Source organism: Pimephales promelas, chromosome 7 (genome assembly GCF_988280905.1).
Source record: "Pimephales promelas chromosome 7, fPimPro1.hap1.1, whole genome shotgun sequence".
NCBI lineage: Eukaryota > Metazoa > Chordata > Actinopteri > Cypriniformes > Leuciscidae > Pimephales > Pimephales promelas.
Window position 1 is genome coordinate 13,851,347 of NC_142775.1, and position 24,516 is coordinate 13,875,862.

Sequence of the window (24,516 nt, forward strand, 5' to 3'; positions counted from 1 at the left end):
GGCCTCACTTATGGCTTTTTTTTTCCTCTTAATGATTACCGTTTATGTCCTTTCTTTTCATTTACTCAATCTCCTTCTATCCATCCTCTTAATATTGTTGTTTATTTTTCATATCACAGTGTGGGTGGGAGGGTTCATAAATAGTGCAGGTTGCGCAAGTTTCAATGCCCGAAGGTTCCAACCTCTCGTCTTCATGCTTGCATATATCCTTATGGCCTCAGGCTTTGAACGAAGAGTGTAATGCTCCTCAGATGCTCCATAGAATAATCTGGAGCTGGCCCACGCATGCCACATAAGAAAGCACGTATTTGTGAAAATGGACATCATGCGGTCTTGAACGTTCCCATATCTCAATTTTCACCGGAACAGGCTGTTCCTGTCACTATAAATTCATATTAAGTTGGAGCAGCACAATGCCACTTAGGGTTTTCAGCACCACGGACAGCTGATCTGTGTTTTAGCACCGCCTGCGGCGGACAGCTCCCTGGATCACGGCTCGTCCTCTCCCCTGGCTCTCCTCCGCCTTCTGTGTTCTGGCTCCTGATTTACAATTCCATTTAAATGAAGAAGTGCTATTGTTTTTTAATCAGGCGCTGTGATGAGCCGGGGGACGACGCAAAGGGTCGATAGAACGGCTGATTTACGCTCTCTCTCTAAAACTCTCATTTTCTCTTACGCTTCCCAATCTCTCCTACACACTTTCTCCCTTCATATTTTTATCAGGTTAACCTTCTCTATTTCAGTCTTTCTTTCCTGTATCTTCTCTCTTTGCTTTTTCCTCTTATCTCTGTCCCTCTCTTTCTCATCGCATTTCAATAGTTCCTTTATCACCAGGGGTTCTTATGCATTGATTGAACTCCCAAACTCTTATATGCACCACATAATGGCTCAGAAAAACTAAATAAATTACAAGGAATTCATACACTATTGTCTGGGCTATTCAATTTATTTGAGTTATGGTCAAACGTTCATTGTCCAGATTGGCTTTAGCGTCACTGACAGCATTGCTTTGTGTGTCTCAGTTGGTGGAGCCTCTGACTCCCAGCGGTGCGGCCCCAAACCAGGCCCAACTGCGCATTCTGAAGGAGACCGAGCTGAAACGGGTGAAGATTCTGGGAGCCGGGGCCTTTGGCACCGTCTACAAGGTAATGACATCAAAGAGGAGACAGAGCGAACTGAAGACAGATCTGTGCAGCCTGTATATTTTGATAAGGAAAGCATTATTGTAACTATTACACATACATTTTCTGGGGGGTTATCAAAACACTTACTGCGCGTGCACACCGGACGCAAAATAGCGCGTCAAATTCGCGCCTAGTTATACGCTTGAACTAGGGCTGGGGTAAACGATTATTAACTAAACGATTAGTTGGGCGATTATTTTATCGATTAGGCGACTAATCTAATGACTAATTGGACGACTAATATAAAGAATATTTTTCTGCTGCTCAATTAATTAAAAAAAACAATGTATCTCAAATAAATACTAGCATGCTGAGATACTGTATGCTGGCTAACGTTAGTCTTATGTTATGTATTTGAACACCATCATTAGCTATAACTCTACAACCGCCAAAACCGTGTTATTAAAATATATTTTTTTACAAACAGTTTTTATCATAGAGAATGTTTAAATATTAACATCAGCTGAGGAGGGAAACGGAGGCGGAGTTAGTGGTGCGATCGGAGGCTGCTACTGATGGAGATGAATCGGGAGAGGTTTGTGCACCTACTGATCAGAGCGCGTGCTGACACGTCACGGAGTAAAGCCTTGTTTATAGGCTACTCCACACGTCCGCACGAGCGCGAATGTGCGTGCGGCAAAAATGACGCGTTGGGTGCGCAAGACCAGGAAGACTGTGGCTGTGTACGCCTTTTTTGTAACAGCGCGTGCGGTGCCGCGTCCGGGATGAACGACTTCAAGCCGAATCTGCCCGAGCTTGTACGTCTCACCACACCGGCACCCAGTTTGCGCGTCTAAATTGCAAAAAGTTTTTTTTTTTTTTAAGGGTTTGTTTACTCTGTGTGTGATTCATTTAATGGATAGCACATTCACTTCTAGTTGTCTTCGTCCTCTAGTCCGCAATGTTTCGGTCTCCCAGATGTGTGTGGCAAGCTGTACTGCCGGGAACATGCAAAAAATAAATAAATAAAGAAGCGTCAACGCAAAAATATGACGTCGACGCAATTTTCGACGCGCCGCTACAGCACTAGCTTGAACACTTTGAATCCATTCGCGCGTTAACAGCGAAATTGACGTGTGTAAAAACAAAAGTTTGAAGCAAAATTTACCCGCATCAGAATCGAAACCCGTTGGCGGCCATCTTTTTTATGTTGATCGAGCATTCATCTAGAGAGTCGCCGCACTGTATTTCGTCGCTGTATATTTGTGTTCACCAGACCCTTCGCAGGCGAACCGTTTGGCGAGTTTCACCATTTGCTCACTTAAGGAGCTGCGATGGATGACGGCCGCTGTCAGCGGTACTTCCGCGTGTCCCGCGCCCAGTTTGATGACCTGTTGTCCCACATTGGAGCGAGGATCACCCTTGTCCTCATCCACCTAGCTGTCATTTATTTTTGTTTTGATGATAAATAGAGCCAGCCACCAAAAGTTATAACCTGTTGTGGTTTTTTTTTCTCTCTCACGTCCAGACACGAACTTATGCACATGTATGTTGGTTATCTTTACATCATAATAATATTTCATATAATCTAGATATGGAATAAATAACATTTAATACAAAATGAACATGTCTCATATATTGAAATAACGTTTTAAGTGATAAAATATTTGCTTTGTTGTGCATTAGAACCACACCATGTATTTAGTTATATTACTAAATAATTTATTGAATCATCCAGATACCACGTGAGCAAGCAGCAGGCTCCTGATTGGTTAACGCGGCGCTAATTGATGCCAAAGTTCATTTTCTCAGAACTCGGGCGCCAGGCGCGAATTCCCGTCAAACGCGTGAATGCACAAATAGCACTAACTAAATAATTTGCGCGTAACACTGTGTCCTAACTACACACGACGCAATAAAATTCCAGCAAGTGTGAGGCGCCACACGTCAATCAAAAATCACAGCCGTTCAGAACATGTGGGCGGAGTTTCTTTGTGAAAGCACACTGCTGGCCCGCACTCGCATCGGAAATGGGTAAGGTCATAAGCAACTCCAGAAATAACATTATTAAAAATCAAAACATTAACAAAATATACTCATTGACTAATTTTGTTATGAAGTACAGTTGTATGTTTGCATAGAATTCATTTTGAACGCTATATTATATGCTTTCAAAATCTGAGGTAAATTATCCGTTCTCGCTTGTGGCACAGTGACATATTATTAACTAAAAAAAAATAATGTGTACTCATAACCAGTGTAATATCTCTGTGTGGGCGGATCTGTCAGCCGCGACGTCGCAAAAATAGGAACCGTTTCTAAATTAGAAACTTTGCGTGTCGCCGTCGCGTCTGGTTAGGACAAAAACAAGGAAATGATACCTTTTATCGCGTGTTGCGGCGTCACGGTGCAACACGTTTAATGCGCCAGACGCTCAATTCGCACGAACTTGACGAGCGAATGAGGCGTATTCATGCCTACCGCGCCGCAGGAATTTTTTACGCTTGTAATGCGTCTTTGCATTGACTTAACATTGAAAACACTCGCGCCTGACGCGCTATTCGCCGGTGTGAACACACCATTAAAGGGATAGTTCACCCAAAAATTAAAATTCTGTCAGTAATTACTCACCCTCATCTCGTTCCAAACCCCGTAAGACCTTTGTTCAGAACACAAAAGATCTTTTTAATGAAAACTGAGAGCTTTCTGTCCCTCCATTGGCAGCTACGCAACTGACACTTCTGCACTTCAAAAAGTTCATAAAGAGATCGTAAAACTAATCCTTATGAATTGAGCGGTTTAGTCCAAAGAGACATGATGGCTTTATATGATGAACAGATATTAATATTATCTTATTAGGATTTTATAACTTTTTTAAGCATCAAAGTGGTAGTTGCATAGCAGTCAATGGAGGGACTCATCAAAAATGTCTTAATTTGTGTTCTGAAGATGTTTTTGGGTTTGGAATGACATGGAGTAATTAACGTAAAAATTAAAATTTTGGGGTGAGCTATCCTTTTGACACTAAGGGCCCTATTTTGCACACAGCGCAATTGACTTTGTACGTACCGACGCATGTATCATTCCTGTTTTGCACCTGACGCAAAGCAGACTTTTCCCTCCACAGACGCAAATCGGTTAAATTAGGGAATGAACTTGTGCTCCCAGGGGCGGTTCAGCGACAAGAGGAGGCATGTTCTGGCGCAAACGTTCCCTGGTGCTATTTTACAGTTCCAGAAAACAATTCCACCACTGACCAGGAAAATCCTAGTCTAAAGTCAGCAGTGTGTAATTCTGATGTTATTTTAAGGGCGCATGCTTGGCCTAATGTAGCGCACAACACGTATAGAAAAGATCAGAAAAGATCTTCAGAAAAGATCTATCATTCAAGATCTAATATTTACATCTCTTGAACAAAATCGAATAAATGCTGATCTTTTGAACTTTCTATGTGTAATAGAATTCATAATAGATATTCCACATATCCAAATATTAAGGTACGGAGCCCCCGTAAAAAAAAAATAAATAAATAAATATAACTATCTTGTGGCCTCAAGATAGTAACTCGTGGCCTCAAGATAGTAACTCGTGGCCTCAAGATAGTAACTCGTGGCCTCAAGATACTATCTTGAGGCCACAAGTTAGTATCTTGAGGCCAAGAGTTACTATCTTGAGGCCACCAGATAGTATCTTGAGGCCACGAGTTACTATCTTGAGGCCACGAGTTAGTATCTTGAGGCCACGAGTTAGTATCTTGAGGCCACAAGTTTCTATCTTGAGGCCACGAGTTACTATCTTGAGGCCACAAGTTTCTATCTTGAGGCCACAAGTTAGTATCTTGAGGCCACGAGTTAGTATCTTGAGGCCACGAGTTAGTATCTTAAGGCCATGAGATAGTATCTTGAGGCCACGAGTTACTATCTTGAGGCCACGAGTTAGTATCTTGAGGCCACGAGTTAGTATCTTGAGGCCACGAGTTAGTATCTTGAGGCCACGAGTTAGTATCTTGAGGCCACGAGTTACTATCTTGAGGCCACGAGTTAGTATCTTGAGGCCACGAGTTACTATCTTGAGGCCAAGAGTTAGTATCTTGAGGCCACAAGTTTCTATCTTGAGGCCACAAGTTACTGTCTTGAGGCCACCAGATAGTACCTTGAGGCCACGAGTTACTATCTTGAGGCCACGAGTTAGTATCTTGAGGCCACGAGATAGTTATAATTTATTTATTTATTTATTTATTTTTTGCGAAAGTGGGACTAGGGGGGCTCCATATTTAAGGAGCACAACTGTTTTCTGAAGATTATTTTGAAATAGATTGGTCAAATAAATGAGCCTTGGTGAGCATAAGAGACCTCTTTCAAAATCATTAAAATATTTAATCAACCCCGAGTGCACTTCAAATCAAAAGTGATCAAAACTCATGAAAATATCATACTTTGAAGGAGGTATTTGAGTGTAGACTTTTTTTAAACAACTAAAACACCCTAATAACCAGAACACCTTAGCAGTGTGTTAAGAACAGCTCAGAAGACTTTATCAACAGTCTAGCGTCAATTTTGCATGAACATTCACATTTTCCACATTAAAAAAACAGTGCATTTCCACCCAATTACCTCTAATAAATATATATTTTGTGTGTGTGTGTGTGTGTGTGTGATTTCAGGGTATCTGGGTTCCTGAGGGTGAGACTGTGAAGATTCCCGTGGCCATCAAGATCTTGAATGAGGCGACGGGTCCCAAAGCCAATGTAGAGTTCATGGATGTGAGTGTCACTCTGTTGCAAGGCTGTAGTTTGTGTAATTCCAGTAAGCGAATATTCAGCTCTTTTGTAGTTCAAAAGGAAAAATGCATGTAAACCTTGAAACATCTTCTTAGATGATGCAAGGACTATGAAACACTTACCAAAGGCCCTTCCTTACACACATGCTGAGTGCAATCAAAAAATATGTCTTAAGTTATTCCTGCTTATTTGCGCGTAGAAGCCAGTCCTTTTCCATGTGAGTAATGCATGTGTTTGTCTTCAGTACGATATTTGAGCATATGTGCGTGCATTAAAGCATCCTCTCCACGACTCCCGCACGTAAGGTATTTCCCACAATTCATCAGTGTTAATGGGCATTTCACTTTCAGAATATTCTTAAGGGTTTGTAGATGAACAGATCCACTCACGTGAAGGCGGCTCGGACGTGTATACGCTGGCCTCCGCTGTTGATTGGACGGGCACGCAATCATCTCAGCAGCTGGAGAATAGCAGGAGTGTGAATGCTCATTATATAACTGTCAAGTGTGTCATTTTATGTAGTGTTCAGATAATGGGTTTGTGTGTGTGTGTTTGTGGATGTTGGATGTGTGTTACAGGCTATTTTATTTTTTTTCCAAAATGTTCAAACAAACGTAAGAGGATCCCTCCAAGGCCTGAAATCATATTAATGGCTGAGGTATCTTTTATTGCAGTAATACAACCTTATGGCCCGAGGTTTAGATATTATTTCTGAATTATCCCCTCAGCTGTGTGTGGAAATTATATGTATTTTTTTTTATGTTCTGTGTTTTCTTAGTCCCTGATACTTTTATATTCTGTGGCTTCTTTTGTTTGGACCACAGGTTAAATATGTTGGATATAAACTGGAATTTGGATCATAAATGTGTTCTCGTTTAGTAGGATTTCTAATTTTTGACTAGATTTACTTGATCACACTACTGAAGCACAGTAACTGAAATAGACAAGTATAAAGATTTTGTTAAATTATGTAGGTGCTCATCTTCAGCATGCAAGTGTCCAGTCTTAGTGATTTATGGGTAATAAGTCTGCCTAGTAAATACTCCAGCTTACGCAATTCAATTGTCATGAAAAAGCAAATAAATCCAACACTCATTTTGCAGACTATAACTATGGGGCTGTTTCACTTATGCATCTCAGTGGGACGTGTGTGTTCCAACATGCATGAGAAGTGCTTCAGAACAAATCCTGAATAAATTGTCTTTGTAACATGTATGCACTTCTGTTTTTTGTAATTGAAACAAGCTCTCATTTGTCAAATATAAGACACTGTCATTCAGTCTCACATATTTGTAGCCCAATAAGGCATGCACTGTTTATCTTGCTTCAGAATATGCCATCTTTTAACAGATAATTTATTGTTGGTATGAGCTGTGCAACAGTAAAGCACACTACCGTTTAAAAGTGTGTGGGGTCAGAACGATTTAGCAAGGACACATTAAATTGATCAAAAGTGACAGTAAATATATATACCCAGTAAATATAATGTTACAAAAGATATCCTTTTAAATAAATTCTGCTTCCACAACACAAAATAAGGTAGTGCAGCTTAATTGAATTGAAATTGATTAAACTGGTGTGTAAACATTGTTTTTCAGGAATCTTTGATGAATAGAACATTCTGAAGAACCACATTTATCTTGAACAGAAAGCTTTTGTAACTTACAATAGGCTACCATTCAAAAGTTTGGAGTCAGTAAAATGTTTTTTTTTTTTTTTTTTTTGGAAATAAATGAATACTTTTATTTAGCAAGGATGCATTACATTGATCAAAAGTGACAGTAAAGACATTTATAATGTTATAAAAGATTTCTATTTCAAATAAATGCTCTCTTTTGAACTTGAACTATTCATCAAAGAATCCGAGGAAAAAATGTGTACTCAACTATTTTCAACACTGATAATACGAATTAATGTTTCTTGAGCAGCAAATCAGCATGAATGATTTCTGAAAGATCATGTGACACTCAAGACTGTTGATACCACTACTTTTCAACAGTGTGTGTGTGTGTGTGTGTGTCTAAAAGTACCAGTTGTGTTTACTTAAAGGAGTAGTTCACTTTAAAAAAAAAAAAAAAAAAAAAACTTTTGCTGATAATTTTCTCACCCCTATGTCATCCAAGATGTCCATGTCTTTCTTTCTTCAGTCGAAAATAAATTAAGGTTTTTGATGAAAACAGTCCTGTATTTTTTCTCCATATAATGCACTTTACTGGGAACCAAATGGTTTAAGGTCCAAGGACAGTTTCAGTGCAAACTATTCAAAGGGCTTTAAACGATTTCAGACAATGAATAACGGTCTTATCAAACGAAATGATCGCTCTTTAATAAATAAATAACAAAGTTTAAGCTTTACAAGCTCAAATGCTCGCCTTGCTCTGTTCTGTGACGTGCGTTCGTGACTCCTGTTCCAACTTGTTTATCAAAATGAACGAATCTTTTTTAGTGTCATTTGGTTCATTCAACGAACAAAATGTACGAGTTGACTCGGGAAAAGATTTGTTCATTTTGATCACACACTAACCCTAACAGAGCAAGGCAACCATTGATAAGATTGATAAGAGCCTTATTCATCGTCTGGAATCGTTTAAAGCCCTTTGAATAGTTTGCAGTTTGCACTGAAACTGTCTTTTGGACCTTAAACTGTTTGGTTACCAGTAAAGTTCATTATATGGAGAAAAATCCTGGAATGTTTTCATCAAAAACCTTAATTTCTTTTTGACTGAAGAAAGAAAGACATGGACATCTTGGATGACATGGGGTTGAGTAAATTATCAACAAGTTGTTTTTTTTGTTTTTTGTTTTCTTAAGTGAACTACTGCTTTAATAAAAGAACAGTTTAAGACATTTACCTTACATGTTGTAAAATTTGACATTTAATCCACTCATTGTGATTGATCGGTCATTATTCCTGTGCTCTGAGTCACTGTGTTTTTCCCTCCAGGAGGCTCTGATCATGGCCAGCATGGAGCATCCACACTTGGTGCGGTTACTGGGTGTGTGTCTGAGCCCAACCATCCAGCTGGTCACTCAGCTCATGCCCCACGGCTGTCTGCTGGACTACGTGCACGAGCACAAAGACAACATCGGCTCCCAGTTACTGCTCAATTGGTGTGTTCAGATCGCCAAGGTAAGACGCCCCAAATCCTTTTTGAATCAGTTAAATGCAGCATTAGTTGAAACCACTCTTAAGTTATTTATCTTATACATCTGTGGCCATTGATATGTCTCAAGTTTTTATTCAGAAGTACTAATAATTTGTACATATTAAATTCTTAAAGTGGAAAGAAACAACTTACTGTCTGTTTAAAGTAAAGGGGGTTGGGTCTGCTCTCTAAATTTACATTACGCTACATTAAAACAGATCTTCGCTCAATCTCTCTTGCTCCCAGTCCCAGTAGTCATGCAGCGAGCATCATTTTGCAATATTTCTTTGATATTGGACCCCCAACCCCGTCTGCTGTCTGTACCACTCTGTTTATATTCCTCCCACACCAATGGTGGTCATATTTCCTCATCTCTGTGTCTCTCAGACTGGGAGTGCATGTGAATGATCTCAGAGCAGCAACACCTCAAAGGCTGCTGGGATAGATAAGCAGCGTACAGCACGCTCTGTCTGATCTGAGCTCAAAGTAGTATCTGTGAGCTTTGCTTTTTGTCACTCGAAACAAAACCTTTGACACCTCTGAGATGCAAAACTGTATATCAATTCTGTGTGTGTGTGTGTTTGTGTGTGGGAGGGGGGTTAAAACAATGATTTAAGCTGAACAGTAACAGAGCTATTTCAGGAAATATTGTTTACCAAATATTGTTAAAAGGAAAAGAACAACGGTATCTTGAATATGAGTGAACCGGGTTACTCAGGAGTTACATCACAGGTGGTTGTTGACATGACAGTTTTCGCAGTGACTGCAGTATGAACTGATATACTTCAATTAAAACTATTTTAAAGTTAACATGAAATGGTGTTTGCAGCCTGAATTGTATTTGATTATTATAAAAGAGAGAGAGAGAGAGTATACAGTGGGCTACCTTTTAAAAAATTTGGGGTCAGTAAGATTTTTAAAAATATAGCCAGCCCGTTCTCATCCCAAGGCGTCATATACTGACGCTTTTGCCAAAGCGTAAACATCTAACTCACATGGTACCCTTTAGCATCAATATGAGATGCAGATATATATGGGGCAGAAGGCGCCTCCTAGTGCTCTAACCCTATCACTACCCCAGACCTAAACCTACCCATAACCTTATATTGACGCTAAAGGGTGCCATGTACTTTAGATCTATCTATCGTTGCAAGTTGCATTTTTACGTAGCCCCTTATGGGACATAGTGAAGAAAAAATATGAGATGGGAGGAAAATGTATATAGGAATGCTTTTGCGTTCTCTCGCAATTTTTTTTTTTTTTTTTAAATTTCCCTGAGAAACTTTGCGGTCGCTCGCAAAATGTTTGCGTTTTCCTGAGAAATGTTAGCCTGGATGCCAGCCAAACCCCGCCCACAACATTTTTTGGTTGGGAAGTTCGGTCTGGACTCGATCCATTAAGGAGAAATTATGATTGGTCAAAAAAATGAACGGGCCAATCAGATTGCCAGGGCGGGCTTTATACGATGATGGACAGATGATCTGCAGAGACGTAATCATCACGTTGTCAAAGATGACTGCAGCTGGAGAATTGAGATGTATAGATTCTGCTGTCACGTCTGTTGTAAAATAAATTTACAGCGCATTCATTTTAATAGACGAACAGAAAACTGCAATCAAGGCATTTGTCGATAGGAAAGATATTTTTTGCCGAAAGAAGCAACACTCGTTATTTTACTTCTAAAATAAGTAAGTTCTATAGTTGAAAACTGCGCTATGCAAAGGAGTTAACCTACTGCGTTGCTCTGATTGGTTGTAGGTTTACCGACTATCCAATTGAGTGCAGAGGTTCCTGGTTCGGTTAAGACACGCCTCATAATCAAAACCCTACGGAGCAGTATCAGACTCATATTCTGACTAGAATTTGAGTATGACGAAGTCTGTCTAGAGAAACGTTGCGTTCACTCGCAAACCACACAAAACTTTTTGTGAGAGAACCCAAAAGCATTGGCTTTTTATTTTTTCCTCCCTATTTTTTTTTAACCACCATTTCCCCTTAGGCCGTGTGTCCACCAAAGCGTTTTTAGCCAGCTGAAAACGCTAGACGCTCTGCTGAAGACGCCGTGCTTTGGGCGCTTGAGAGTGTTTTGGCAGCACAGCGTTTTTTTTCCATTGAGACGTTTCGTTGCTACAGAATATCCGCAGCAGTTTGAATGTTGTGACAGTTGGTCAGTGTGGTTTAGTCCCGCCCCTCCTCCACTGTGATTGGGCGGCTGGGTAAAAAGTGACAGTGATGAGCGCTGCGTTTTATCCAAAGTTGAACATTTTTCAACTCTCGGCGACCAGTAAAAATGCTGGGCGGCCGGCGCTTCAGCGTGAAAAAAACGCTCAGCGCCTCGTTACGCTCATGGCGTTTAAAAAACGCAGCGCTCCCATTGAAAACAATTGAAAACATATGCCAGGCACGTGGAAAAATGCTTTGGTGGACACACGGTCTTAAAGTTTCCATATATTTTAGTTTCAGTATTGCCAGCTACTTTGTTTCCTTTTGCTCGGTCAACGGAAATGGTTACAAACAAAGCCATGGCACAAATAAATCATACTAGAAGTATGCTAAAAAATGCGGGTTTATATTCAGCAAGCGTTTCAGTTGAATGAATGATTCAATGACTCACTCATAAACTTGTTTTGTTCCTGAATTAATGGTTTTTTTTTATTTTTATTTTTTAAGAAACGTTTGTGAATGATTCATGACTCACTCAAACAGTCAGCCCTTTGTCACTACCAACTTGGGTAACTATGTAACATGCAGAAAGGGGTACTGAAAAACAAATAATTATAAATATAGACCTTATGCACCAGAGAAACGTGGGCACCGTCATCTTTAGAATATTGTCTTTGAACTTCCGTTTTTGCGGTCGCTCTGTATATTTCTATGGCATCGCTGTCGAGGAGTAATTAGCTGGTGAAGTGGATTTACTTATTGTAGAGTTAACAAAAGTTATCACGAGCATTGTAATGTTTATCATAAGCATTGTAAAGCAGATGTCTTAACAAATGTCGACCGGAATTTTTTTTTACGAGCGGTTCATTCATACCTATGCAAGATCGCTGTGTAGTATATAGTATAGGGCTGCAACGATTCGTCGACGTTGTCGACAAAAATCGATAATAGAAATAGTCGACAATGAATTTCATTGTCGAATTGTCGCCAGACATGTTTTTTTTTTTTTTTTTTTTTTTGACCGAGCACATTCGCTTCTCTGCTGACTGAGCGATAACATACCGAAATGGCAGTGTCCAACGCAGCAGCTGCACATACCAAAACATCTAAAGTTTGAGAGCATTTTAGCCTGGATACGGTGAATAAAAAGGTTACCTGCGTATCATGCAAAGCAGTCCTTGCTATCACGGCAGCACCTCGGTGATGCACGAACATTTAAAAAGAAAGCACGTCGGACAGTTGAATAAAACGGAGTTTGACTCGCCTCGGTAAGATTTACTGTATTTTCCGCATTATAAGGCGAATTTAAAAGCCTTTAATCTTCTCAAAAAACGACAGTGTGCCTTGTAATCCGGATCTTCTTATATATGGACCAATTAGTTAACAACGCCCCGCGTTATTAAATTCGCCCGCGAACTCGCGCTCGTGTCCATCTTATGCCTGCTTTGTCACACAGCCAGTTCAACCTCGTATAAATCAAGTTATGTGTGTCTCCCGCTCACGAACGCTCACTCTTAACAGACACACTGTCCCCGGCACTACTCGGGCGTCACAGAACGTTCATAAAGCGCTCCCCGTTCATAGTAACCGGGTCGTCTTACTCTCATTCGTAACAGCCAGCTGTTGCTGACGAGGCGCAGGCTGCGAAAGTTACGTGCACGCCCCAGCGCGCTCACACTATTATAAACGACTCACCAGCTCCGGCGCCACGCACTATTTAGCCACACCCTTTAGCACATCTAGTTGATGCATAACGCAAAGTCGCAAACCCAGTCAAACGTGTGACTGCAGTATCTTATGCGCCTCATAATCCGGTGCGCCCTATATATGAAAAATGTTCTAAAATAGGTCATTCATTGAAGGTGCGCCTTAAAGTGCGGAAAATAGGGCAAATAACATGGAAGTCAATACGTTTTGTTTTGGATCACGAGAAGTTATTTTGCAACAGATTGACCACTGAATGTATCTCACAAAATGCACTTAATATTTTTGTTTACTGTTTTATTGCTGCTAATGTGCCTGCCCCTGGTTTAGCTACAGGAAGAAAATATTTACTTGATTTTAATTTATTTTTTTCTTGTAAAACAAATGTGCCTGGCCTTTATAAAAATGATAGAGTTTCTCTATTTATATATTTATGTCTATAGTGACCAAGCACTCTGCCTAAGTGGTTTTAGACAGAGCATTTTTTAATTTACTTTTAGTATGAATCGGCCTATCAGCAGCAAAGTTCAATAAAATATGCATTTTTCATTGAAGTACCCCCTTATTTCTTGTGTTTACTATCAGTTTCCACAGAATTAAAGGAATTCATGCTAAATTTTTGAAATATGTAATAATTATCCGATTAGTCGACCAATCGTTTCAATAGTCGGTGACTAGTCGACTATTAAAATAGTCGTTAGTTGCAGCCCTAATATACACTCTAAAAAATGCTGGCTTGTTTCAACCCAATTTTGGGTAAAATATGGACATACCCAGCCATTGGGTTAATTTTTTTTAATTACATTTTTAACCCAACGTTTGGGTTCGTCCATATTTTACCCAAAATTGGGTTGAAACAACCCAGCATTTTTTAGAGTGTAGTAATAAAATATTTGTATAATATATACATTCTCTAATGCATACAAATAAACATTATAACCAATAGAAATGAATGTCCATGTTAGCCACTGCTGGTGTTAGTTTAGCTTTGTATTGTACATGAACAGACAAAAGCCAGATTCAACTGTTTAAATAAATATCATGCATTTAAATCAAAGAGGGCTAATTGGTATTCAGGTTTTTGGTTGCCGTACTCACGTGACCACTTCAGTGGCTTTCCAAATCAGCCATGCAGAATACATATTTTAGGCACAATACTTTTGAGAAATGTTAAACTGAAGTGATACAACCAGAAGTTATTATGTATGTATTAGGCTCATCTTATAATAGTCTTTCTAAGAGCAGGCTGCAATGTGAGAGTAAAATCAGACAGTGTCTGACCTGTTCTTTTCAATATAAAACGAGCAAAACGAGCCAAGGCTCGTTTTGAAAGGCTTTAGAAATGTCACCTCATATACTCAGTGTTAAATGACTGGCTTCAAAATCATAACATAAACCAACCTTTCATCAAGGCATAGACAGATATATAGAGATATTTCAGTTAGCCAATATACAGTATATGAAGCCCTATTGTGTGGTGATTGTGGATGTGGTTCATCTTCATCAGTGAAAGAGGGCTTTGGTGTCTCTAAAACTGTTTGTTTTGCATACCTTTTATTTGAATCCATTGCACAAAGATGGCCAGTTACTATACACCAACTCATTTTGAGAAGAGAAAAATAATTTTATACTTATGTTTTGTTGTGGTCCATGCATTATTGATGAAGCAAAACCGTGGCATATGCATTATTTACAAGTACCTTATTACAGACATAGAGTGTGTTGTTTTTGCAATGCCCTCTTCATGCAGTTTCTTTGACATTTACACTCATACTCAATACAGTGTGTGTGTGTGTGTGTGCGCGTGTGTGTGTGTGTGTGTGTGTGTGTGTGTGTGTGTGTGTGTTTGTATTGGGAACCTGACTATGAGGTGTTTCTTTTAATGAGGCCAGATCGAGGAAAAGAAAAAACGTCAAATAAACAGAAAGAACAATCATGTTTGAGAGATAGTTGTGTAGTTATAAGGGCTGTCAAACAATCCAAAATAAAAGTTTGTGTTTACATAATATATGTGGGCATTGTGTATAATTATTTTGTGTATATTAGGGCTGTCAAACGATTAATCGCGATTAATCACATCCAAAATAAAAGTTTGTGTTTGCACAATATATGTGGGTGCACTGTGTATAATTATTTTGTATATATATAAATACACACACATGCATGTATATTTAAAAAAAATATATATCATTTATATGTAAAATATTATTTATATATAATATAAATTATAAATAAATCTATATACAGTATATATATGAAAATATTTCTTAAATATATACAAGCATGTGTGTGTGTTTTTATATATAAAAGAAGAATACACAGTGCACCCACATATATTATCAAAACACAAACTTTTATTTTGGATGCGATTAATCGCGATTAATCGTTTGACAGCCCTAATATATATATATATATATATATATATATATATATATATATACATGCTTGTATATTTAATATTTTCATGTATATATATATATATATATATATATACACAATAATTATACACAATGCACCCATATATATTATGTAAACACAAACTTTTATTTTGGATGCGATTATTCACGATTAAACGTTTGACAACCCTAGTAGTTATATATTGTTCTAATTGTTCTATACAGTATGTATATTTAGGGCTGGGCAATGATTAATCGCGAATAATCGTATCCAAAATAAAAGTTTGTGTTTACATAACATATGTGTGTGTTGTGTGTACAATTATTTTGTATATATAAATACACACGCATGCATGTGTATATATAAAAGTAATATTTGCATGTATTTACTGTAAATATATTTATACATCGTTTTTATTAAATATTAATTTTAAGATTTTTTATATTGATAATACATTTGTGAATTTGTATATACAAAATAATTATACACAGTTCACACACATATATTATGTAAACAAAAACTTGCAGCGATTAATCGTTGCCCAGCCCTAATATATATATATATATATATATATATATATATATATATACACACATATATATATAGACTCGTTGTTTTTCTCGTTGTTTGTTTTTGGAGACAATGATATTCCCCATTGACCTTGTGATAATGCTTCAAGTACTTCTTTTTGCAGTTCACAAGACACTAAGTGCCGTCTTCTTTATAAGTATAATGCAAGCCATTTTGACAGTCATTGAACAGATTGGACAAACTTCAGTGTCAGTCTTCATTGAACATTTTCAATGGCCCCACCACTAAAGAATGGTACTTTTTTTTCTTTGCAAACATACAACAATGTTATTGATGTTTCAAGACCAAACATTTAAGTTTGTAAGGCATCAAAACATGGATGTACAAAATCAATGATTATAAATGTTTCAGTTAAAACACAGCCCTGACCCTAAAGGCCATGTGTCTGTTCAGTCAGATTGCCTGAATCTTTCTTACACTGACCTTGGGTCAGCAGGCCATCCTTATTGTTGAGCCCTTCAGAGTTATGACTACTGCAACCGGACAAAGCGATTGTTCTTCTCGAGAGGGTACTGTAATGTACGTAAAAAAAAAATGAAAGAGGACATGAAGAAAAGAAAAAAGCACCATTCAAAGAGATAGAACATGGCAAAGTGTCCCAGAAGACTACAAGCCTATTTTTGTGGTTTGTCTCACTGTGCCAAAGGGTTAATGGCAGTCTTGGGGGAAAAAAATACACTCCATGCAATAGATTATTGATGAAATAATCAGGCATGAAAGGAATTTTAATAAGTAGATTAATAAATGAATAATGCTATGGGATGAGATCCGTGCTCTGTTAATGTATTGGACGTGTGTGTGGAACGGAATAGGTGTGATCAAGTGTAGATGCTTTAAAAAAATGACTCACTCAAGAGCCAACATAAGCCTGACGTGTGAAGGTTAAATTTCGATGCCCTGTTAGATCACCAGAGACCCCCAGTAGTACTTTTTATTAAAGAAAAGGTCAGGCACTACTTTGATGTGTGTGTGCGCTCGTGCGTACGTGTGTTTGGGTGAGAGAGACAAAAACATTGATTTATTGTGACTTCTACTGGACATTTGCCGCAACTTTCATGCTCTTAGCGTGTGTGTCTTTTTGTATAGTGGCAGTCTTTGTGAACAGGTGAGATCTTCGAGTAAGGATAGAGCAGTACAAAGCAGCACCATCTCTCAAATTAACAGTGTGGAGCTGACAACCATCTGCAACCATGCAAGACTGAAGTTTCCCTCAAATACTAATTGTGAGGCACTGTACCATAACATCTATGCAGTAATTACACATTTGGTTATTGTGTTTTGAATGTTTACCTCTAGAGTCTATATTTTCCGAGTGGCATTTAAGAAAACAGCTTAGAGGTGTAATTGTTAAGGAAACATACTGTTACACACAGGAAGTGACAGCACTGGCAAACAACAGAACACACAGCATGAAACTGAATTCACACATGCATGCACACTCATTAGGACTGCATCCCATGAACTTCTTTTACGGCCCATTTTTCAGATGTTAAGCTTCATTTACATAGTCATTCTGCAATCAGAGAGAGCTGATGTTTGTGCCTGCGTCTTTCTGGGACTACTGAGTTAACCGTCCTGCCGGCGACTGTCCATCAGCTTCCAATATACGTCCTATGGCGAGCCCCAAAGGGAAAAATACACATCACAGTAGTTTCGGGTAATTTGACATTTTAATTGCATTTCTAAAAGTTTGACCCATTTTGGTTGATTTGCAGACTGTTACTAACAAAAATATGATAAAACAAGATAGTATGTAAATATATTTTAGGGGAGAGAAGTGTATATATTAAATAAAAAGTCAGAACTTTTTTTCTCCGGATTTTATGTCTCACAATTCTGACTTTATAACATGCAATCGGGAGATATCAACTCTGAATTGCATGATGTTCAGTCAGAATTGTGAGAAATAAATTTGCAATTGCGAGAAAAAACGTCAGAATTACAAGTTTATTTCTTGCAATTGTGAGTTTATATCTTGCTATTGCGAGTTTATTTCTCCCAATTCTGCTTTTATAACATGCAATTGTGAGTTTATATCTTGCAAATCTGACTTCATATCTCACAATTCTTACTTTATATCTCACAATTCTGACTTTACATCTGACAATTCTGACTTTATATCTCACAATTCTGACTTTATATCACAATTCTGACTTTATATCTCACAATTCTGACTTTATAACTCGCAATTCTGACTTTATATCTCACAATTCTGACTTTATAACACGCAATTGCGACTTTATATCACGCAATTATGACTATATCTCACAATTCTGACTTCATATCTCACAATTCTGACTTTATAACTCACAATTCTGACTTCATATCTCACAATTCTGACTTCATATCTCACAATTCTGACTTTATAACTCACAATTCTGACTTTATAACTCACAATTCTGACTTTATATCTCACAATTCTGACTTTATAACTCGCAATTCTGACTTTATATCTCACAATTCTGACTTTATAACACGCAATTGCGACTTTATATCACGCAATTATGACTATATCTCACAATTCTGACTTCATATCTCACAATTCTGACTTTATAACTCACAATTCTGACTTCATATCTCACAATTCTGACTTCATATCTCACAATTCTGACTTTATAACTCACAATTCTGACTTTATAACTCACAATTCTGACTTTATATCTCACAATTCTGACTTTATATCTCACAATTCTGAGTTTATAACTCACAATTCTGACTTCAAATCTCACAATTCTGACTATATCTCACAATTCTGACTTTATATCTCACAATTCTGACTTCATATCTCACAATTCTGACTTTATATCTCACAATTCTGACTTCATATCTCACAATTCTGACTTCATATCTCACAATTCTGACTTTATATCTCACAATTCTGACTTTATATCTCACAATTCTGACTTCATATCTCACAATTCTGACTTTATATCTCACAATTCTGACTTCATATCTCACAATTCTGACTTCATATCTCACAATTCTGACTTTATAACTCACAATTCTGACTTTATATCTCACAATTCTGACTTCATATCTCACAATTCTGACTTTATAACTCAAAATTCTGACTTCATATCTCACAATTCTGACTTCATATCACCCAATTCTGACTTTATAACTCACAATTCTGACTTTATATCTCACAATTCTGACTTCATATCACCCAATTCTGACTTTATAACTCACAATTCTGACATCATATCTCACAATTCTGACGTCATATCTCATAATTCTTACTTCATATCTCACAATTCTGACATCATATCTCACAATTCTGACATCATATCTCACAATTCTGACTTCATATCTCACAATACTCACTTTATATCTCACAATTCTGACTTTATATCTCACAATTCTGACTTTATAACACGCAATTGCGACTTTATATCACACAATTATGACTTTATATCTCACAATTCTGACATATCTCACAATTCTGACTTCATATCTCACAATTTGGAGATATAAAGTCAGAATTGCTTGATACAAAGTCAGAATTGTGAGATATAAATTCACAATTGCGAGAAAAAACATCAGAATTACAAGTTTATTTCTTGCAATTGTGAGTTTATGTCTTGCTATTGTGAGTTTATTTCTCCCAATTCTACTTTTATAACATGCAATTGTGAGTTTATATCTCGCAATTCTGACTTTATAACAAGCAATTGCGACTTCACATTACGCAATTATGACTTCATATCCCCTCTTTCTGACTTCATATCTCACAATTCTGACTTCATATCTCACGATTCTGACTATATATCTCACAATTCTGACTTTATATCTTTATTAATTATGTCATTTTCCCTCCAAAACAGAAGTGACATGGTTCTGCCAGTTGGAGGAGAACTTTATAATGGAAAGCATATACGTGGTGGTTTAAATTTCATTTCAAGTTACAGAGTTCTTATTAAGAACAATGATGATACTGATATAATCACAGGCAACAATTATCCCTTTTATCCTTTCATGCTTCATTTCATCTGAGGAAATCTTGGAATCCTCCCATTCTTCATGTTTGAAGCTAAGCCAATTGAATTTTCAATAGATGTAATTAAATTGACACTTGATATTCAATGGTTTTAGTTGAGATGACAATTGCCGGGCTTCTAACTTGCTAATTACAATCTACGGATTGACCGTAGATAAAGATATGTGAAGATGTCTTGAAAGAACACCTTTCCTGAACAATGTAACCTAATTAGCTAAATAAAGCTGTAACTGTCATCCCGCTTAGCTTATACCTGAACCTAGATCTCTCAGATTTGAATAAAAACCTTTAAAAACATCCTCTGAGTCCCGCAAACCCTAGACAAACAAACGGATGCAAAGCAATTTACTTTAAAGGCCATCCGTATACAGATCTTTTCCAATATTCATTTGAAATAGATTTTGTCTTTCTCCCACATAAAATCATTCATCTTACATTTCCTACCTCTTCTTCACTCTTTCTAAAGCTTGCTTTTTTATGCTGGGTTGCTGAAATTTGAAACGGGTAAGAGAGAGAGTAAGACAGCAGAGGTGTCAGAGAACACAGGGGCTTTCTCAGCTCAGTAGACCTGCAGACTAGAGTGACTCGCCAGTGATAGATGAAGTTAACAAGGACACCAACAGTTTAGCAGGGCCTTCAATTTCAATTATCTGGATATCAAAACTGCCTGTCTAAAAGAGCAGCTTTAATTGCTTTGACCTCTGTGAATCTGTCGGTTGTTTGTGGTGGGAACGAGGGGGGTATGGGGACCTGTCATTTGTCCCCAATTTCTATGAGCATGTCATGTGTCATGCAACAACAAAAAACAACAAACTTTCTAAAGAGTTTTATGAAAGATATGCTAAGAAGAGAAGTTTGAGTGTTGTTTTTGTTGTTCTAAATCCAAGTAAGTGGCCTGCATAGGCGGCGTTTATAGGCACACTCCGTGCATTCTGAAAAAAAAAAATTAAAAAATAAAAAAACATTATGCTTACAAGTAGAAACAAGTCTTTTGCTTTGATTTGACTTTACATGTGTTCTTGTCATGGTTATTATCATCACCTAAAACTATTTAATACATTTTTGATCATTTAAATTAAATATAAATATTAGAATATTATATAAATATTTGGTGCTTGGCAACTAAATGAAATAAGTTTAAGGGCACTAAAATTACTAACTGTAAATAAATAAAACCTAAACTTGAACTTAATTCAAAATAAATTAATCCTAAATAGTAATATTTAAAAAAAAATGACAAAAGCATACATGTAGCAAAATTACAAAAACATTAAATAAAATTGAAATGGAAACTGAAATATATAAAAATAAAACTCCAAAAGAAATTAATAAAAAATAACTAGTTAATAAAATTAATAAAAGCTGTAATAGTAGATAAATCATACTAAAATAGGACTGATAATTATCATAATGCAATACCAGAAGGCATTGTGACAAGCTCAGTAAAAAAAGACAGACATAAAGATATGAGAAATATATTTACGTGTTTTATCAATAGGAGTCAATGGTCACCAAAAGTGTTTGGTTAACAACATCCTTTAAAATATCTTATGTGTTTCGCAAAAGGTTTGCTCCACACAGGTTTGGAGTGACATGAAGGTGAGTGAAGGATGACAGAATTTTCATTTTTGCATGAACTATCGCTGAGAATTTAGATACCCTCATTCACTGTTCCGTTCATTAGTCTACTAATATAGTCCGCTTGAGGGAGTGAATCAAGTGAGAAGGAGCGAGAAAATTTGGACACTGAGTGTGCTGGAATGGCTGCCACTTTTTTTATAGCTTGTGCTTACTGTTTAATAATCATTTGAAACTTGGCAAACTGGCAGCTCCAGTTGTAATGAAAACATTTATATTGTACTCTGCCATGGAAAGTAGTACAGTATGTATAAACCTTAATTAAACAATTTAGTAATCAATTAAAAATAAATTTATACTTGTGTGATATAGAGATGGGGACTCGAGTCTGAGAAGATATGGACGTAGTATCTGTTTCTAAAGAGCGTTTTTGAAGCCTAAAGTGGGCGGGGCCGGCCATCCCCATCTTGGCAGCACGTCACCTCTCGCCACTACCGGATAAAATAAAATGGGCAAAGAGGCGGGACGTGGAAGGAGCTGAGGTGCTAATGCTATATGCTACTGGCCTCGCGTTAAAGTGACAGCTGATTGAAGAAGTAAAGCCAATAGTTAAAGTTCATTTTTTTTGCCCTTCGAAATATTATAATAGTTAAAAGATGTAACTAAAAGTGAGACTATTTATTTTACTTTATTAATCCCACAAGTGGCAATTAGTTAAGAGCATGTATACAACAGTAGGCTGCATAGCACAGATCACACACATTTCTCACAACATAGCAGTCAACTATGTGTATTGTGATGCAACGCATTCTCACCCCAAGGCGTCACCTTTGACCATGCTTCAATATTTGACGTTTTAGGCGCCCTTTAGCGTCACTTACATGACGCGATCCTACGGCGTCATCTAACTGACGCTAAAGGAAAGCGTCAGTTAGAGGACGCGGTTAGGTTTAGGTGTGGGGTGGGGGTAGGGTACACGCGATCCTAGGGCGTCATCTAACTGACGCTAAAGGGCGCCTAAAGCGTCAGATATTGAAGCATGTCCAAATGCTTCCCAAGGCGTCAGTTAGGTGACGCCTTGGGAGTGAGAATGGGCTGTGTGATGCATTATTATGCTTCTAGTTAAAAAAAAAAGTATTATCATGCAGACAGTAACTTACAATATTGCTCTGAGCTTGTGACAGTGATTCATGCACATACATATCAGTCAGCAGGGCATCGTACGTCAAGTTCGTAAAGAGCTTTATTCAGTCCATTTTACAATCTGATTTTGGCTGCCTCGCAATTTCTCAGATGGGTTAAACCAGCTTTTAAACTAGCAAATAAAGATATTATCTCAGAAGTCCACTAGAAATCCACGCTGATTTAAGTGTGTGCATCTATTGCATGGACGGAGAGAAAACACTGACACTTGCAGGATTTCATCTGACAGCACTTTTTTATTTTACACTACAAAGTTAAATAAGCATATCTGTTCCATGAGAGCAGCAGTACTCCATAATGAGTGTATATCTACAGACGTTTTTAAATCTCCAAAAAGCAATGAAATAGTCAGAGACATCCATTAGTGTATGCGAGGGAAACAAGTGGAAATACAGCAGTGGTTGTTCTCTCCATACTCTGCAATGACGGAATCCAATGGCGTGCATGGGCGAAGGTATAATATGTGTATTAAATTGTATGAAACAAAAGCACGAAAAAGTTTTTTTTTTTCCCGAAAAAGCACAAACACAGCTGGTGAAGCTAACAGACAGCAGACAAAACAGACTAGCAGTTTAAGCAGCGACAACCCACCTGTCACTCAAGTGGCCACGCCCTTAATTATGCAGAACTTTAAGGCTTAATATAATTTAAACGGATGAATTGTAAAACAATTCTGCCCTACAAAGCAAAAAGGCAGTAACTACGCAGAGTGCAGAACTGAGAAAAATGACTTTTGCTAGGGCTTTTTTGCAGTTACTGTACAAATGACTACCATTTTTCTCTAAAACGACACGCATTTAAGATAAGATGTTTAGTCATATAACAAAGGATGCCTTGAATGTCATGAAAATTGTAATAATTAATGCTTTACCAAAACTGCAGTTACAGCCTTTTTGCTTTGTAGGGCAGAATTTACCCCCCTCACATTTGCCGCTTGCTTGCGACTCGACCCAAAAGACTTCAGACTTGACTTGCGACTCAATAACAATAATTTCAGTGTATGAAATTAATTTCAATGTAAGTGTATAGTACTTAAAGCCACTTAGTATAAAGTGGGACCTTTAAATCTCTTGATTCGTGTACACAGACACGATTTTCTTTCTTTTTTTTTTCGTCTCTCAGCAGGGGGACAGATCAGATGGCAAGAGAAACTTGAGACTTGACTTGGACTCATAGCAAAGACTTGATACTTGATTTGAACTTGGCCCTGAAAGACTTGAGACTTGACTTGGACTTGAGCTCAAAGACTTAAGACTTGACTTGGACTTGAGCTCAAAGACTTGAGACTTGACTTGGACTCGAGCTCAAAGACTTGAGACTTGACTTGGACTCAAGCTCAAAGACTTGAGACTTGACTTGGACTCGAGCTCAAAGATTTGAGACTTGACTTCGACTCGAGCTCAAAGACTTGAGACTTGACTTGGACTTGAGCTCAAAGACTTAAGACTTGACTTGGACTTGAGCTCAAAGACTTGAGACTTGACTTGGACTCGAGCTCAAAGACTTGAGACTTGACTTGGACTCAAGCTCAAAGACTTGAGACTTGACTTGGACTCGAGCTCAAAGATTTGAGACTTGACTTCGACTCGAGCTCAAAGACTTGAGACTTGACTTGGACTTGAGCTCAAAGACTTAAGACTTGACTTGGACTTGAGCTCAAAGACTTGAGACTTGACTTGGACTCAAGCTCAAAGACTTGAGACTTGACTTGGACTTGAGCTCAAAGACTTAAGACTTGACTTGGACTCAAGCTCAAAGACTTAAGACTTGACTTGGACTCAAGCTCAAAGACTTAAGACTTGACTTGGACTTGAGCTCAAAGACTTGAGACTT

At 37.7% G+C, this 24,516-nt stretch overlaps 1 protein-coding gene across 2 annotated transcripts in view; it reads left to right on the forward strand.

Moving 5' to 3' along the window:
- erbb4b (erb-b2 receptor tyrosine kinase 4b) overlaps positions 1–24,516 on the forward strand; it is a 470,418-nt gene that overhangs the window by 396,691 nt on the left and 49,211 nt on the right. For both annotated transcript variants that reach the window (XM_089133085.1, XM_089133086.1), the window contains 3 exons: positions 1,023–1,145; positions 5,788–5,886; positions 8,849–9,034. In XM_089133085.1, the coding sequence (XP_088989211.1) occupies positions 1,023–1,145; positions 5,788–5,886; positions 8,849–9,034 (408 nt within the window). The remainder of the gene's footprint in view (positions 1–1,022; positions 1,146–5,787; positions 5,887–8,848; positions 9,035–24,516) is intronic.